This window comes from Neopelma chrysocephalum, unplaced genomic scaffold, assembly GCF_003984885.1.
Source record: "Neopelma chrysocephalum unplaced genomic scaffold, ASM398488v2 Primary Assembly neopelma1_59, whole genome shotgun sequence".
NCBI lineage: Eukaryota > Metazoa > Chordata > Aves > Passeriformes > Pipridae > Neopelma > Neopelma chrysocephalum.
The window spans coordinates 7,842,272-7,861,491 of record NW_020897714.1 but is presented as its reverse complement, the minus strand read 5'-3'; the positions used below and the strand labels follow the sequence as shown (position 1 = coordinate 7,861,491).

The 19,220-nt window shown below is 35.6% G+C and overlaps 1 protein-coding gene across 3 annotated transcripts in view; it reads right to left on the bottom strand.

Moving 5' to 3' along the window:
- Window positions 1-2,309: 2,309 nt before the first annotated feature.
- Window positions 2,310-19,220, bottom strand: part of TMTC2 (transmembrane and tetratricopeptide repeat containing 2) — a 246,532-nt gene continuing 229,621 nt past the window's right edge. For all 3 annotated transcript variants that reach the window (XM_027679808.1, XM_027679811.1, XM_027679810.1), the window contains one exon: window positions 2,310-3,807. In XM_027679808.1, coding sequence (XP_027535609.1) covers window positions 3,628-3,807 — 180 coding nt within the window. In that variant the 3' untranslated portion in view covers window positions 2,310-3,627. The remainder of the gene's footprint in view (window positions 3,808-19,220) is intronic.

Here is a 19,220-nt window from a genome sequence, read left to right as displayed (position 1 = left end):
AGAGAAGGGTTCCAGGCTAGGATGAAAGAGGAGGAGCTCAAGCCCATGCTTAGAATCTATTTCCACAAGAAAGGAGTGACACAGTTAGGTGATTCTTTGCATACTCTGTATTCATCATATGCCATTTCATCAAAACCTACTTAGGCCAGGAATCATTGAATAGGAGGTGTGACCTTTGATAAAAACAAGGCGTGCCAGGTGAACTTGCAAGTCATGACCCAAAGCCTCTCTAGTACTCTGCTCACGCCCATCAACATTTTTCAACCATAGAGCAAATCTATCAATGCAGAGGACCTGAATGCAACAGAACTAGAAAGGTATAAGAATATTAGTGTTGCACTGAGCTAAGGAGGCTCTGTCCATAGAAAATTAGGAGAAAACCAAAAGGCCAAAGATCCATGTTTCATAGTATCTTCTGTGCAGGAAGGCAGAAGATTTGAAACCTGCCATATGACATTGCAGCATGAGGAAAAAGGTGACCACACACGTAAAAAAGACTTTGTACATAAGCGAAGTCTTCTTTTTAGCCTTTGCAACCAATTAGACATTTCAGAAGCAATTTTACTGACATCATGTTTGTATGTTAATATAAAAACAATTTATAAATATATCTTATTCATCAGGTTTATCCGTATAAAGTTTAGAAACAATAATCAAATATGATAGCTACCAGATCCCTTTGGCCAGATTTAGTGAGTATAAATATGAAAAGATGCTTCTAGAGAACCTTTTTGAAAATATCCACTGAATTATAATTGCAATGGAGTATAGAAGAAAGCCAGCTGTGATAGGTTGTATTCTATTTATGCTACATAATTCTCCCACACATAAAACAATCAACACTACTCATTAAATTAGAACAATTAAAAAACCCCAAAGTGTTACAGTAACACAAAAGAATACACAGTGTATTAATTATCAATGCTTTATTATTGAAACAAAATTGAAATTTTTTTATCTGGCACATAAACAATTATTTCTACAAAAAGGAAAGCCTACAAATCTGATAATTTATACAAATAACAGTTTTTCAAAAAATAAAATTTTAATTTAGAAAACTGATCTTGTGCTCTTTTATATTTTTTTAGCACTGTCTGCAATAATCCACCATAAATCCCTGAGCAGAGAGAAATATTTTAAACATGTTTTAAATTTATCCCAAAAGAAGAAAGTTATCAAGCCCAGACCTATATTAAAAAAATGTATTCAGGGACATTCTTGGAAAATTTATGGTAGTCCTTTTTTTCTTTCTTTTCCTGTTCTTTTTTTTGTTACAGAAACAAACAAAACCAGTTATCAATGCAAGCATGACACCGTATCACAGGAGTGCTCCCCTTTTCCCCCTTTTTGTGCAATGAATAAAAATTACTAAACAAGAATAAGTACAAGTTGAAGGAGACAAATAACATGGTGAATGGTTAAGACCAAGAAGCCATCAAAGTTTGATGACTGTTGAGAAAATAAAGCTCCAGGATACCACAGTTCTATACCAAAATCAGTTATAGTGACTATCTATTTCTATACTTTTTCCCAGAAAGCCAGTAAAGCAGGAGAACACGTTCAAGCTACCATTGTATTCTAACACTGGTTTCAATTATAAAGTAGAAATTCAACTTTTGATCCTTCATTTTTGCTTTTTCAGCAACAACACTATTTGAGAAAAACTTGACACACTCCACAAAACCAAACAATCTTGTCCCTGTGGCCCTTCTGGCAGGCCAGTTGTAAACTTAACAACTTATGGTATTTTAGTGAGCAATATGAAAGAAAAGGAAACACACATTACTATATTTTTTTTTACTATACTGACTTTGAAACAGCTATTCCCCAATCTATTTCAATACAGAGTTAAAATCCAAGTGTAAGGGGAGAACGACCAAGAAGGTAGAGTATAACTCAAGTGTTCCCTTTCCCATTAGGTACCACAAAACAAATGCAAGTAAAACCAAACAAAAGAAATAGCAACACTTACAGACTGTTGTGTTAATGGCAGGTAACATTGCTGCAGTCAAGTAATAAATAAATAAATACAGCAAAGAGTTCTCTACATTTTTGTTGGAATGGTGCTCAACAGTTAAAAAGGAATACATAAAGTAAAAATCCCAAACACTTTCTCAGTAATAAAGAGTTTTCAACAGAAAATCCTGAAGAAGCTTCAGTTCAAGGTGCTCTACCACTTTAACATTTTATCTATCATTATGAAAGGAATACTGAAGCAGATATCAAAGGGCCACTAAATGAAATAGTAAATTTTCTTACAAGCAATAATACTTATTCCAAGGAAAGAAAGCAGTTAATAAATGGTCTGGAAAAAAAACTGACTAAAGCTTCATACACTCAATTTGAAATAAATTATCTTTACATTGAAAATCTGAAGACTAAAACAGTAATGAGGACAAATCATTCTGAAACAGAAATGAACCTCACCAAAAGTGTATTTAGATACTTGACAGCTCTGCTGCTAGCACATGTAAGAATACAAACAGAATGCTAATATTTGGTTAGAATCTGAATAGGTAATACGCTTTAAAACACCACCACTGTGAAAAGTAACTGGCAACCACCATTACAAATTTCTCTTGATCTACACTATTTTAAGCATAATCTAATCTAGTCCCTTCAGTTATTTGTGAGCCTCACTAATGGATAACATTCCCTTTTCTCAGAGTTGCTCATAAAGTCTCATTTGTAGCATATCCAAGCACTAATACTTTCACAAATCTCACTTATACTAGTTATTGCAAAAATATTGTATCCAGAGTCCAGTTTAAAGTTGGACTTATCTAACGGCAAAGTAAAGAGAGTCAGACCCATTATTCTATAATACCAATTATTTTTTTTCCTAAGATGACAGTCTGACCACACTGATTTGGTATCAGGGCAAACATGACTCCTTCTTGTATTGCTAAATCATACCTATGGACTTTTTTTTACTAGCCTACATACTATGTCTGATGTAGAATATGGGCAGTTCCTCAGTCATTCTGTCTACCTGACAGCAATTTGACTGTATGTCTCAAGAAACCTGGATTAAAAGTCAACATGCTGAAATAATAGGCATGTTTCAGCAAACAACTTTGAATGCTGTCATCTAATCATGTGACAGGTTTGAAAAAAATTTGCCATATAAGCTGAAAAATTGGAAAGCAAATGGTTCAAAAGTGAGATACAGCAGCATTAAGACAAACTGCAAACATTTGGATTTAGTATACATTTTAATGAGTTACAGTATCAGCAAAATACTTTAACCCACTATTACCACTTTAACTCCCACATGGCTTAGTGTATACTGTGAGATTTTCCCTTAGTATTTCTATGAAAGTACACATTTCAGGTACCCACCCAAAAGTAAGCAATACGGGATTTGCAATGATTTATCAAATATGCCAAAACACCTCCTCTCAAGTGCCATGGTTCCAAATGTTTTTGTGGGGTAACAAGTCCTTCACGAATACCTCAAAGTATCTCTTCCTCTATTTATCTGGTAGAATAGTTTCTCCTTGGCGGTAAGTAAGACCTCTCATCCTTGCAGCCAAGTCCAGTGAGTTCTCTGACCGAACAACTGTGTGGAAGTTCTAGTTTGTGGATTTAATAAGTTTAAGGAAGAAAAATTCAGAGTTTTCATTATCATGTTTTGGATGTCTTCAAACCTTGTTTCTCCATTATATTCCACAATTTGCGCAGGTTGGACTGGGTGATGACATCATCAGGTTTAAGTTGAAGAGCAAGGAGGTAGTTTGCTTCAGCCTCTTTCAATTTACCATTCAGATGGAGAATGGCTCCAAGATTCATCAGGGCAGCTGGATACTGGTACAAAAAAAAAAAAAAGAAAAGGAAGGAAGAATATTAGGAGTATTTTCAATTTTTCTTTTTAGACAATCTTCTTCCACTTAAGGAAGTTATTCCCTTATGTTTTCAGACTTTCCGTGGAAGCAATTTAGTAATTTAAGCAAACAGAGATAACAAGAAAAAGTTTCTGAACAGTTGCTGTACACTTTGTGCTTTGAACAGGTCAAGCTCTGGTGTCTACAAACATATACTTCCCACTTTAATGAGAAAACACAGAACTCAATAAGCTTTACATATGGTAATGTTGGCATAGCACAGGTTCCAAGAGAAAATTAAAGTAATCCAAGACTGGATTAAAGATAGGAATTTAATTTTAATCAAACTCATTGCCAATAAAGAATTTATAATTGTTGGAAATAATTAACACATTGGAACTTATCCCTTTCTTCTCTTTGTCTTAATTATAACTAGTAGAAAATACAAACTGTTCTCAGATTCTAAGGATATTCAGGGGTTCTAGGATATTCATTTAGATTCAGGCTGTGGCAATTATTTCTTAATGAATGACTGAATAAAATTAACAATGGTGGAAACACATGCTATTTTAATAAAGATGTTAAAATTTCATAACAAATCCATTTAAAAGCTTCTTATGTTACTAACAATTTTTCCATCTTCAGCTAAGAAAAAATGCTTCTTGTTTTTATTTTTTCATGTCTAGATTATTCCATTATGAAATAATAGGTTCTTCATGATATAAATATGCCTGGTCATTGGAGTTAACAAGTACTAAAAGGGCAGAAAAGCACATTTATGAAGCTACAAACAGTCTAACCTACCTTTTGGCAAGTACCAAAGGTACATGCTAGTGAGAGCACAATAAAGGCATTTGCCAAACCAGTACCTTGCCTTTCAAAGAAAAAGTGGGAAAAATGATACACAAAGTTCACTATGGTTCTCCCTCTCAGGTCACTGTAAGTTCCAACGAGCTTCAGAAACACTCATTTTTGAAGTCACATTGTTTTGCCTCAGAGGACAAGTGTTTCCAGACACCACTCATCAGTGCTCTGATCAAAATACAATACTCAAAATGTGAATGGCAAATCAGCTTCAGATTACTGTGAGGAGGGGGTGTTTGTATGCTTTAGAAGCCCCTCAGTGACAATAACTTCAGGAAAATGGGCAGATCCTGGAACAGGTTGCCCAGAGAAGCTGCAGATGCCCAATCTCTGGAAGCGTTCCAGGTCAGGTTGGATGGTGTTTTGAGCAACCCAGTGTACTGGAAGGTGTTCCTGCCTATGGCAGAGGGTTTGGAACTAGATGATTTTCAACATCCTTTCCAACCCAAACCATTCCATGATTCTATGAAAATATAGTAGGTATACGGCCAATAGAATATGCACTACAGATGGTCTCCCAAACTGATGTGATAATAGGAAATCACCATGATGAGGAAGACTTACCTATGTTCCAAACCTCTCCACTAGCAAGTTAAATTCATTACTGTTATCCTTTTGAATCAAACTTCAACAAACCCCCCCATAATTCTTGTGTCCAAAACCTTAATTTTGTGGTGGAAATGTTATTCAGATAATTCTACAGCTTTATATCCTATAAATATTCCATATTTTTTCAGCTTTCTTCTTTCTTCTTTTCAGCTGCTAATATATGAATCACAAAATCTCAGGAAGAATTTGCGACATACCAAATTCTCAGAACAAGTGGCTTCCAGAGTTTCAAAATTAGGCAAAACAAAATTAGTTCAGCTCTCTCTATTGTAAACATCACAATGCAAATGCAGTGGAATCTGAAGATGTTATTTTTAGGCTTAATTTTTCTTACTTTACCCTGACAGATTTTTTCCACCTCCCCTAAGTCAGTTAGTTCCTTCTACTGAGAATCAACAAACAAACAAAAAAAACCAGCTGGGTTTTATTTAGCTTTGCCAGTCAAATACTCTCCAAGATTTTCTCTTCCATAACATTCTGTACAGAGAAGGAAAACCATGCCCCTGAAATGTAATCTTTGCTACAGGCAACACATATCAGCAGCCACATTTTCACAGCTTCACCTTTGCAGTGTCAGTCTTGCATACTAGTTTATAATGGAATAATACACTCCTTAATTACCAATGTTCTGGGTGTTAATTGATGTTATAAAGTGAAGAAGGCTTGGAAATTAGCTCCACTGTATATGGATGGTTGTCCCAATGTCCACATATTTTATTTATTTTTAGACTTCAGATTGATTGAGAGAATTTTCTCACATCATGAGTAGGAACGTCCATTCCCTCTGTTCACGCTATTCATTTCCCTAGTAAGAGTTCATGAATCAAACTGTTTTCTTCAAGAGCACAGTTATTGACACAGAGCTGACTTCTCACTTGAAATATGTGTGTATGTTTGCACTGAGACAAAACTTACAGTGGATAAGGATTAAAAAACTTTAAACCGAGAAAAACTCATATAAATAAGACACATGTTTAAATGTGCTCAGGGCCAATTCTACAGCATCCACAAAACCTATTGTGTGGGAAGTAACACAGATGTCTCATATGGCTCCAAGAATTCCTTTCCACCTCCTCCATACCCTCCTGAAAATATGGTGTGTGTATGGGACTAATCCAGTACTCCAAAGAACATCATATATATGACTATAGAACCTAAGAAACTCTTCTACCACCATCTCTTTGATATATTATTTCACAAGAGCAAGCAACAAAAACAAATAAAAAGGACAAACTGCATGACTTTTAACTGAAATTTTCCAACTTCTACACATCATCCCTAATTTCCTGAAGGCCTAACAAATTCTATGCCATTAATGCTTTAAACTAATGTATCCATGGAAAATGTAAACTGATAACTCATTTCAGGTAGTCCTGAAAGTTCATTCCAGCTCCTTTATGTTTCAAATGAGGAATTGCACAGCATTTTGGAAAGACTGCTCCCTAACTTTCTAGGGTATCTGTCAACCCAATATCTATGGCTTATAGTAACAGTCACAAGAATTTTGCATGTCTGCAACATTATACATCACTGCCATTGCTCTCTGACAGCTATAAAGGTTGGGCAGAGGATAAGAGAGCAAGAGACATTTGCTATAGTTTTTCTTCACATAGATTGTCTTTTATTAAAGACAGCTGATAAAACTTTTCAGTATGTTAACAAAGGCAGTCGACAGCTACCAGTGCAATAACATGGGACTTGAGGCACTGTATAACAAATGACACCACCTACTACTTCAGAAACTTGAAAGCAGAAACAGGCCTGCCTTCATTTCCTTTTGGAGACAGATGCTTTACATCAAAAAAAGCTGACTGGCATTTCTATTGAGATTATAAATGCTGTCTTTTATGGTCTATTTGGAATTATTCCTTTTATTAGCATTTTTATCGTGGTGTGCTTGTTTCCTTAGTGGTTTTTTAGGGGTAGTGGGAAGAGGTGGTTGTGGGGAGGAGAGGAGAGGAATAACAGAATAATTAATGAATAATGAAATAACGTAGGGCATGCATTTAGTTGCCTGAGGTATTTTTGGTTTACGTTGATGACAATTTTTCAAACTTTCCCTATAGTACCAAAATAAAAGGAGAACATTGGGGCATGCAAAAATCTTAACATAAAGTACTCTCTAAAATTAGAGAACTATGGAATTTCAAATAATTCAAATTAATTCTGGGTAGTATTTCAGGATTACACTAATGTAACCATGTACAGTATTAGACCCACAAATGGAATGAATCTTAATGACAAGAAGATGAACTGCTTCCTTGTTTGTAATCTCTGTCTCCACATATAGCAAATGCCATATCAAAAGAACAGTCCCTAACACAAAAAGACAATTTAACTCCTACATGGCCTAAGAAGTTATGGAGAGACAAACAAATACACAAACCCTTTACCTAGCACAAACTTGTCTATATGGCAGACAAGTACGAACAAACAACAGTTCAAACACAAGCAAGGAAGTCTGAAATTGTTTTCCTCAAAGCTTTGCTTACAGATGACCTTCTCTGGTCAATACCACAGAGGTCAGGGTAGCAGATTCTGAGATGAAAGTGCATTCTGCTGCTGCTGGGGCACTTACATGGAAATTATAGCAATTTTTACTTCAGTAGAATCACATGTGCAAGCTGCTTGTCACTTATCCATTTCAAAAGGTCATTGAAAAGATGTTGCCAAAATCCATCTTGCTCTTAATGAATTACTGCTATGTGTGATATTGTAGATGTTTCAAAACAACCCTAGGACTGTTTAAATAATACTATAATATGGTGGCCAATCCATCAGAAACACAAAGGTTGTGCTTTGTTTTAAAACAGTGCCATTAAGGACACTTAATTTTTAAGGGTTCCTATTGAGTAAAGTCCATACTTAAAGACAGACACAAAATATCATTCACAAGTGCATATTTCATCACAGTACTTCTAGTTACATAGGGGTGAAGAATTCAGATATTTCTCTTTGATAACTGAAGACATGTAGGTGGTACAATGACCACATAGTCAAACAGCAGAGTATTACTTGTAGAATGGCTCACTAGTCATGAGAGAAAAGAGTGGTGAACTGCTTCATCTGATCAGTGACCATTGGATAATGAGCTGTTAGGCCTTTTTTATCATCCTACAGTGATAGCAAGAATTTTTCCTTGAATATTTATTACCGGTATTATTGCTGTAGCACAGCACAGTATTTTCTGAAACAATCCAAATGTCTACAGCTCCATTTTATCAGTAAAGGTAACTGTGAAAAACACAATAATTTCAGAGGTGGCCCTTGCTTTTGACAGACTTCACAACTTCTGAGAAAAAAGATGACCTAATAGTTGCCCCAAGATGTAAACATACTACTTTAAAGCATGGTGTGGGCAGAGAAGGTAGCACACTCCAGTGGGGGAGGGACATGATTGCTGCCAACCGGATCTTACTCTCCAATTAATACATTGACAACACTGTAAATGCATCAGTGACACAGGGAAGCAGACCTTTTTATATGACCGATTTGTGTTGCCAGATAAACCAAGCACTAGTTATGGAGAGAGACCCATGTTTCTACCTGGTTCTCTACGCTATAAGGCTTCTTAAGAACTGCAGTTTGCATATGCTATGTCTGGTATTTTGTTCCAAACAGCATATGGATCACAACTAAGACACTGATCTCCAGTAAGCTGGCTCAGACGACAAGAGTATACTGTCTAGGAACAGATAACTTGGCGCAAAAAACATTCTGGATCAAGATGACAGGATGTATGGCAAAGTAGCATGGATCAGACAGAATAAAAAACCCTAAAATTCAGAGTTGAGAGAGATTTCCTTTGTCATCAGCCCAGACAGTAAAACATTTGGTTCTGCCAGAAAACAAATAAACAAAAAAATCAGTACCTTTGCAAACTCTTAAAATGGAAAAATGCTCTGCAACTTTTCCTCTACAACAATTAAGTACATTACTTAAATTGCAAGTCTGCTTATGAACAATTTCGCTAAGTATGTTTTTGTGTTGACAAGCTTTCAGTTTAAACAGTGAAGAGAGGAAATGCATTTACACTGCAAATACTAATTTGAACAAACATTGTGAAGAGCACAGTTTTAACTGGTTCATTAGTCAGAAATCAACCTAAACATCTCTGCTGCAAAGGGAGCTTGCGTTCCTACCTAATTACCCTAAGAATGAGTAACATAAATAGCTATATAAACATAAATAACTACAAGCCTAGGCTCTATAGGGGAGTGGATCATTGGATCCTTTAAGAGTGCTGTGTTGTTAACACTGATAGAGAACAACCTTACCTATTCTTTACTAATATGTCATTAAGCAGAAAGAGACCTCATTTATTGTTCACTAAACCAATAAATTATGAACACCCCTCAGGAAAAAAAAAAAGGACATCAGAAAAAAAAATTAGATAGGAATAAAACAGTTTCTGTTGAATACTGTTTAAATAATAGTCTCAGGTTAGGATAACATATCAAGTTAATAAGGTGGAAAACCAGAATGAGTCTTAACACAACACGTGATGATACCACAGAAACATTAGGTCATGTACCTTTTTTAAAATTTTTTTATTCTTTTACATTTGAATACTCTCATCTGGACATCTAAAGCAGGTGACATTTTAACCTGCCTGGTGAAAAGAGGATATACATGGAAATTCTTTGTATGCATCTAATCATGTGTGTTTTCAAACAGTGGAGACTGTCCTACCTAAAACTGCAAACTACATGATATGTATATTTAAAACCAGAAATTAAAATGTGAAGGAAAGGTTTTTCACCTTTTTTTTCCTATGTATGGGTGACAGATGTGGGAGTTTTCATCCACAAGTACACCATGAAATTATTCAGTTTGCTTGTAGATTGAGACATCAGCATCGTTAAAAATACCCACAGAGTCAGGGAAGAGTTCTAGACTTGGCATAGGAAGGATGCAAAAAGCAGTCTACTTTGCTTCTCAAATTATCACAGCAATAGGGGACATTTTACTATCAGTGTTCTCCAGACAATGGAGATTTTTTCCTCAAAATCTTATTCATCTTAACCTTCAGAAAACTGCTCAGCATTTTAAAAACATAGTTATCCAAAACCAAACAAGCATATATGGATATATGTTACATTTTGCTGCTGAAAAGCTATCCACCATTGTTTTTTATGCAAGTTCACAGTATACTGGTTTACATATCAGCAAGTTAACAAAAGCATGTGTTATAACTGTTAAAGGCTTCAGTTCATAACAGCTGAAAACATCCCACAAAAATGTACTTACATTTGTAATTTCTGTGTATCTAGCCTTTTTCCCCCGATGATCATGTCCCAATTGCTTTGATTTATGCTTAAAAAGTCTCCTAGTAATCACACTCAGTTTATATGGAAACTGTGATGGACGTTTTTAGATAACATACTTGTATTACCATAAAAAAAGCTAAAGAGGAACATACGTTATAAGTATTTTGTCTTACAGTTACATTGAAACAAAAATCAACAGTTTCCAGACCTCAAAGTGTTTCTAATTAAACTTCTTTGCTTTCCAGCTCAAATGTTGTCACTGGTATACGATAGGAGAATCTTATCCAGTTTTCCTAGCACTTTAGGATTTCATTAAGAAAAAAAATCATCTAATGATTTAATTTTTGTTTATAGAAATCCAACTGTCCTCTAATGTCTGGAATTTGATGATTTTAATATATAGCTACAATTATGTTACAAAACGTTTAACAACTTATTTACCTTATCTAACACAAGTATGCTGCATGCTAACTGGGAGGTCTGTACTCCAAGCGAGAAACTTGAATAGAAATGTCATCTGTACTGTCATACTGACAAATAGAAATTGCTCAAAATCTTTCAGTAACAAAACTTTGTCCTATTAAGAAAGAAGTAAGAATTTTTAAAAATGAAAATCAATCTGTGAGTAAATGTATTTTTGCATGCATTTTCTTTTTAAACCTTGGAAACGAGAAAAACAAAGGGCTTTATGCTGCTGCCTAAAGATAAACCCCAGTTTTACTTAAAAGAAATGTAAAATGTTAAAAGAAAAATCAGTATAATCTACATTACCCAGAAGCACACATGCAGTGCTGATTAGAATAGAGGTCCATATTAACACAATCAAAACTGGCTAATCTTCAGAGAAAACTCTAATTTACAGATCATGAGTTTATAATCACAATTACACTCACACTAGTAACACTAAAAAATGTTATTTTTTTTCCAATCAAATAAAATATCATTGGTAAATAAAAATGTCTGCTGAGAATGAATGCATCATCCATCTTTTTTTGCCCAGATACTGATTAAATACATCAGTACACAGAAAAGGTTGTACAGTTTTTCCAGTATGCTGGTAACAAGCATATTGCATTAGAATTTCTATTTTGGAGTAGAACAGCCAACAACTGAAATTTTAGAAAGAAGTAGTGCTGATTTCTAGCCTTGAAAATTTAGTGGTGTTCTATTAGGGGAATCTCAAAATCACAAGGGTTCCAGTATTTTGACTCAAATGTTCAGATGAATATTAAATATCCAACAAAGTTTTACACCTTTGGCTGACAAGTGTAGTCAACTGAATTAAATGCTTGAGAACTAGATTAATATCAGTATTACTATAAGCTTTTGTAAACTATTTAGGTATTTGTAGATGTAAGGCATTGCTTTCAGGCACATTGTGTAAACCATTATGCAACTTGGCATACTTGCTCTGAGCACAAAGAATGATAATCTTGCTAATTTTTTTAAGGCTTCTATCATGCATAATCACTATTAACACAGCCCACACACAAAGTGTGGTATTAGATCATAACAGAAAAGAAAACATTAGGAGATTTTGAGGCATTGCAGATTGTTTTAGGATGAATTTTAGCCTTTATTCCATCCCTTCATTGACACACTTTCTCTTGGCTAACTTTCCCTAGACAAGAGAATCAATCATTATTCCTCTACTGGTAATAATTTCACTGGTAGGGGAGGACAATTGATGTCTATCACATGAAGTGATACAATTCTCATAATAACATGTTTTATCAATAGTGTCTGAAGGTATTTTCAAATAGGTCAAAAAATGCAACTTCAGCATGTGGAAATGCTACCAAGAGAATTTTGCAAAGAAAAACTAACTACATAACTTTGTAAATAAATAACAAAACTCTTGAGATGATTTTAAGAACTCACATCATTTTCAGAACTCATATCATTTTAAGAACTATACTTTCATTACTGAAAAATGCTTAAAAAAGTCTTGCTTGCAAATATTTTCTGTTCTGAAATTTCTACACAGAAAACCTTAAAGTATTTGCATGTCAGTCTTTTTTTTCTTCCTCTTTGCCCTTTTTCATTTGGCTCCTATCACTTCCATGCTTGTTACCTAGTGCAATAAGGTTATGCCCACACTTTCTTGACTTTAGTTTTTACCCACAGGATTATGAGAGCAGCTGAGAAGAGAGGAACATACTAGTGGTTCTTTGCAAAATACTGAATCACAGTGTTCTGTGGAATTCATAAAGATTCGTGACTTACTTTTTGGCAGCCAGTAACCCATAGGTGTTCCCTACATAGTATTTAGCAATTAAATGCACAGTAGATATTAAAATCATTAACTTCCACAGTAAGCGCAAGGATTTAATTTTTATTCTTGTAGCTTAAAGATTTCAAGGCTGTAGTTTCTAAAATTTGGTCTTTTGATCGTTAATAGTAAGACCATTGGGCACTAATTGCTCACTGGGCTTTTACAAGGTTCTGACTTCTAAAAAACAAAAATATTGGTTGCTATGGCAGCCTTACTTACCACATCTGAACAGTGACACATGTGTTTACAGTAATTAGTATCAATAATAGCAAGACATGTTCAGTGGTAGATCTACACATCCTACTCTCAAAGATTCCACTTGATGCAGAGTATGCTGACAAATGCTGTTTATCAAACAGAAGCTTTCTGTATTCTTCAAACTAATGTTTTAAGAAATGGAGACATGAAGGAACACTTTGAAAAATATTTTCCTTTCTTAAAGGGTTTAATTAATTATTTCTGAAGGCACAAGAGGACAATTAATATTTGCAGGACTAGCACCAAGAAATCAAAGTTCAATTCCTGTCTCCAAAATTCAGTGTCAGATGCTACTTAGTTAAACCAGATGCTTGCTCCAAACTGCCTCAGAAAAAGCCCTCTATGGCTGGAGCAAACTATAATTCAAGGCCAGTAGAATTCCTATGTAATTTTGTAGTTGATGGTTCAGATTATTTTGCCTGAATTTTCACTAGACATATCACTCATTCTATATGAACATCATGGCATCCTACAGAAATTAGCTGTGGGTCCTACCACTGATCTTTTTGTTAAAGCTTATTTTTCCCCACAAACCATAAGGTTTGCCTCATGCAATTTTCATAATCTCTGTTCAGAGAGCATTTTCTTCCTCTATTATGGGTAAAACATCCAATTTGTGAACCGATCAGCAAAAAACTCCATCAATGCAGCTATCAGAACAGAATTTTTCAAGCAGAGTTAATCAAGGATCATGTATTGATCTTTCAAAAATGATTGAAAATAAGGCTGATAATTTTAAGCGTATTTAAATGCAGTTAGAATGTGAAGAGATTAAGTAGAACTACTGAGTTACAATAAAGCTCCACCAAATACTCCACCACAAATATATTAATTATTCACCCTGAAGAATCTAGGAGACATACAGCAAATCTTCCTATGGAATTTAATTTGGGGGTTTTATTGTGGATTTTAGGTTTTACTCTTGTTGTTATATTGTAAAAGGTTTCTATTTTCTTTCATGCTGTAATTGTTTGCAGTGAGTTTGAGGCAGCCAGATGCTAAGGCAACTGGCACTGCTACAAACCATAATGTCAGATTACAGTAACTTACTGTTAAGGAAGTCAATCTTTACTGAAACACCTGAAGAATTAGTAAAACTGCACCAGCTTAGTAATAGAGCTGTTCATTATATGGAAGACATTTCAAAAGGGTAGGTACACTGGAATGCACATTTGTGCTCCAGTAAAACTAACTGTGGGAAACAGAACCATGTGAATGCAATATGAAGAGCTAACCTATATACAGTGATTCAGAATGCCTCAAGAAGGGACTGTTTGGGGGAAACAAAAAGCTATCCATGCCCTCCCCAATAAATCTTCTCAGTAGCAGACATCTGATCTCTAGACTGTAATCTTCTGAGGGAAAAATATGTTCAAACTGGTACTGAAGTTACTTTTAAAGACAAATTCCAGAAAATTACTTCATCCAGACATCCATCCCCTTCCTAGTAGTCTGCAAACGTACAGTCCATCTCATGCAGATCTCAGTCCAAAACAAGCCTTACTGCTGGGTATTTCTCTTTTATACGGTCACAAAAAAATCACATTCAACGCAGAGGTGTGGGACAGTGGGCGAGAATAACAGTTGCATCAAAACCATCTTGAGTAAATGAAACACAAGGTCTCCAGAACTTGTGGGGGAAAAAAAAATAGGATATGTCAACGCACAACTAAAAATCATTCCTAGAAGGAGAAATACATCAGAACTATAGACCGGGAAGAAAATTAGGAAGTTATTTATTGCAAAACATCCTAATGAGGATGTACAGTTGCTGGGTTTATTTAATGAGCATAAAAGCCACTTTCTTATCAGTTCTAATTGCATGATAAATCCATTGCATTGTTTCCAGAATCAGTACTAGAACACTCTATTAGGAAAAACCTTGCTAGATTCTCTCTTAATTGCATTCAAACAGATGGTTTAATTTCTGAAATTCTAATCTACTGCTGTGAGTTCTCTATTTCATGGCACTTTCCTTTTGATTGACATCAAGGGCTACATTTACAAGGCAAAGGCAATCTTGTTCTCTCCAGGAACTGATGCAGGCAGTATAGTACCCCCTGTCATATTACTATCAGGCTGTGAATCACAATCAAATGCATAAATCTATTGATGGTACATCACTTTCACAATTTCAGCAAAGAGACTGCATCTTTAGAAACTACTGCATCCCATCATCTCAAAGCAAAATGATTTGTTTTATTTAACTCAGTAGTACAATTCTAGGCTGTGACTTCCTATTAATTAGTTTCACAAAACTATTTTTTTCAATTATTCAGTAAATGAACATCACAGTTAAGTACAAACACAACTGTTGTGCAGTATTTTTCATACTTGAAAAGTAAGCAAAGGAAAAAAATCTGTCTACTCAGTTGTGGATGAAAGACATTAAAATGATAGATGAAATAAATCCAAGAGACAGGCCTAGCTGACCTCACATCCTTTTTAATTCAAAAAATTTTGATAGTGGACTGATCATACCTATATACCGGACAAAGACTTCAGATTTGCATAACGCAAATACATGTGAAATTAAAAAAAAGTGAGGATACTAAGATTTCTATTCAAGCTAACTGAGGTGCAGTCCCACAAAATTTCTGAACCCAGGTCTTGACAATGAAGTAGCTCAACTATTATTTGGTATGAGAATGCTTTCTCTTTGGAGAATTTATGAGGTGTCCAGGGAGAATTACAATCTTTTAGTGGTATTGGTACTGGAAGAACATAGGTAGGTGTGAATCTATACATTAATACTTGCATAATTAACTTCTTAGGAACCATCACTAAACTAACAATAAACATGTAAGATTTTTGTGAAAACATGATCTTTTTCTTTTTGGAGATTTAGTCACATAAACATTTTGAACACTGTGGGCAACAGAGCCTACCATGGAAAATGGGTGCATAAACCAGAATACCCTGGGGTATTTTTTTTGTGAAGACTTTATTAGCAGGTCCAAGCAGCACAAGGGATTGCCATCAGACATACCGAAAACCTGATATGACTTATGTGCTATGTGAATAGCACGAGTTATCAGAGTTTCTTTCTCTCAAATTACATGTGTAGCACAGAATTACTGTTTCAACAGTTCCAGGTAGGAGTAATGGATTATTTAATAAAGTTCTAAAGGTTAATTAAATTTAAAAAAAGGAATTAGTATAAAGTTGCCGATTTCCAACATTTGTTCCTCTACTAAGTAAATTTCACAGTTCTTGAAGCTGAATGACTTGGAAAGTACATTATGTCAATAATTAGACTGTAGGAGGACTAATATTTATGGGAAATTTGTAAATGTTTTCATAGCTAAAAACGAAATGAAAAGGACTCCAAATGACCATGACAATGAGTTTGTGGCTTACTTTGCCAAGTGTTTCTGGGTATGCAGCTTACTGTTTGGAAAACTTTAAGCTAAGAAGAGCTTGCAGCTGCTTGCATAATTTCACTTGAAATCAGAACCTAGAAAATCCAATTTACCTCTCACACGCAGGAGAAACAGAAGCAACTCTAAACAAAGTCAGTTGTGCTACAGCAACGCAATATCTATGTAAGCAGAAGAAACTCAAATGTATTTTCATTTCAGTCACTTAGAACTTGCACAGACAAAATAGTTCTGTATTGAATAGAATATCAATGTACAACAAATTATTCTAGATAGGAAATAAACAGGAACTTAAAGGCATTTTAAATCAATTCCAAAACTCACAAACTTCACTGAGTGAGCCAATCAATCTCAGATATTTGCATGTTTAACTGCTTGTACAATCAGGCGAGTACAAATGAACCCATAACCTAATTCTCACATAACTGAAGGTAAGAACTGTAATGACATGAGTTCCAGCTATCTCCTCTGCATCTTACACAAAGACAGATCACAGTACTGAGAACTAGATTTAAGTATTCCATAACTGCCCAAAATCACATTCAATCTCTGCTTTTACAGAGCTGCTACAATGCAGGACAAAACACATGTAGAGTTTTCTGGGATAACGCTATAAATATTCGCACGTATCTCATAAAGGAAATTCAGTGTTTTCCACAGCTGAGTAAATTGGTTTTCAAATTATACAACTCATCATGATACTGTGCTTCAGTATTACAGGTAAATATCCCCATTCCAATAGCCTGTGTTCTTTCGTTGTCCCCTGATGGAGATCACAGGGGTGAAAAACAGTGTACAGGAGTTTGTATTTGTTTTGTCTGCTGGGTTTTTTTAAGGTGGAAGGCACTAATCTCTGCTGCAGTAGGAATACATTAAGATTCAGAACAACAGCCTGTACACAAGCCTGTCTTGAAGCCGAAGACTGTGCACAACAAAAACCCCAAATGTGTCTTTAAAATATTTAGGAGGGCCATGAACAAATACAATTGCAAATATAGAAAGATAATTTTTTGTTCAAAAGAATAAATACTGTTTTTTCCAAATAGATGGACAGAAATAATGTATATGTCTTGGACTTAGCCCCAGAGAAGAGGGATCTGAAAGGGGTGAAGCAAAACAACAACAAAACAAAATTGAGCTTGGGCCCAAACTAGATTTAAAAAAGCTTCCCAGCTCAGAAGAGGCAGAGAGAGTTTGTGCATGGATAAACTCTTTACATAGAGAAGTCTTGCTATTTCTGTGTATACATTGAAGATTCTTTCTATCTAAAATGAAGGGAAAGTCACATTCAGTTAATATTAATTTTCTCGAATTTCTCCATTTTGTACAACCTTTAGGCAACATCACCCTTCTGCTACACAGGCTGAAAAGTATCACAGCTATTCTGATATCAAATCTCTGAGTCAGTTTTTTATGGAGTTTCAACAGGTACAGTCTAATCAAATTAGAGTAACCAAGAACGTGGTCTCTTATTCTTTTGAGATCAGAGAGTGATGTCCTCTTTTCAATAAGGGTGTTGCATTATCTCCTCAGTGGAGCTGATCCATGCCTAAGCCTCCCACCCCTGTATTTGCCTGGAGTCAAACTATTAAAAGCATGCCATCTGGAAATACATTTCACATCAGTCATGCCTATCTTCTCATTAGGAAGCCACAGTATCCTTTTTAGTCCCTAAAAAGCCACAGTATCCTTTTTTAGTCCCTGCATGTCCTATAACAATTCATTCAGTCTTTAGGAGGGAGAGAGGAAGAACTGGATATTGGGAAGTCTTCTTATTCCTCACACCTTCACCAAGAGAAAAGAAAGGAGGCCTTTTCATGGGGCCAAGTGTGCTGCTGGGCTGGAAGAAATCCACAGCCATTCATATTATTGAGGCGGAAAGCTTGGCACACTTGAGAGGAAGCCTTTAAACAATGCGAGGCTTAGCAGCCGCTGGTGCTGGTAGAAGGAAGCTGTGCAGCCCAGACACAGGGCAGGAGAAGCTGGGAGCACCTCGGAAGGCAGGCAGGCAGGCAGTCAGAAGAAGCTTCTTCCGCCCCACAAGGTCCACTTTTCTATTTTATGTAAAGGCAGACAACTGAAGGTGAATTTGGTGGATGCTAACTACCTAAAAATACAGCTCTGTGGTCATTCCATGGCATCAGTAGATAAAGATAAAATACTGCCATGTGTTCATTATTTTGAATAAATAAGTACACAGACAGACGAAAATTTTGAAACAAGGACTCTCAATTGGAAATTGTCATTGATGCCTTAAGCCCCTATTAGTTTTTTATTTTTCTAATTTTTGTAAGCTTTATAAGTTTTATAAGTAGTAGAAGTAGATTTTAAAAGCAGCAGCCCTCGTTCCCTTACCCTGTAGTACAAGTAGTTTACACATTCCTTAACCCTCTTACCCCATTCCATGCACCCTATATCAATCCTACCCCCGAATCCAGTAGAAATGTTTAGTCTCTTGTCAAGGCAAGGCCTATACTGTTTAGAGAACACCCATATCTAGGCCTGAACAACAGAACAGAGTCAAGAACTAGGTGACTATGTACCCTTTGTGCTCTGAAGATGATGAGAATGATGAAGTAAGTTGTCCCAAAGGCCCCCAGACCCAATTCTCAGGGGGTGGACCCGAGGCAGACCAGAGCAAAGGCTATGGGGTGGACACACTTGGGATTGGACAGATATTATTATAAAATGTAACATCTCAGGCACAGCCGGTGCGTGTCTTGTAACATCTATTGCCTTG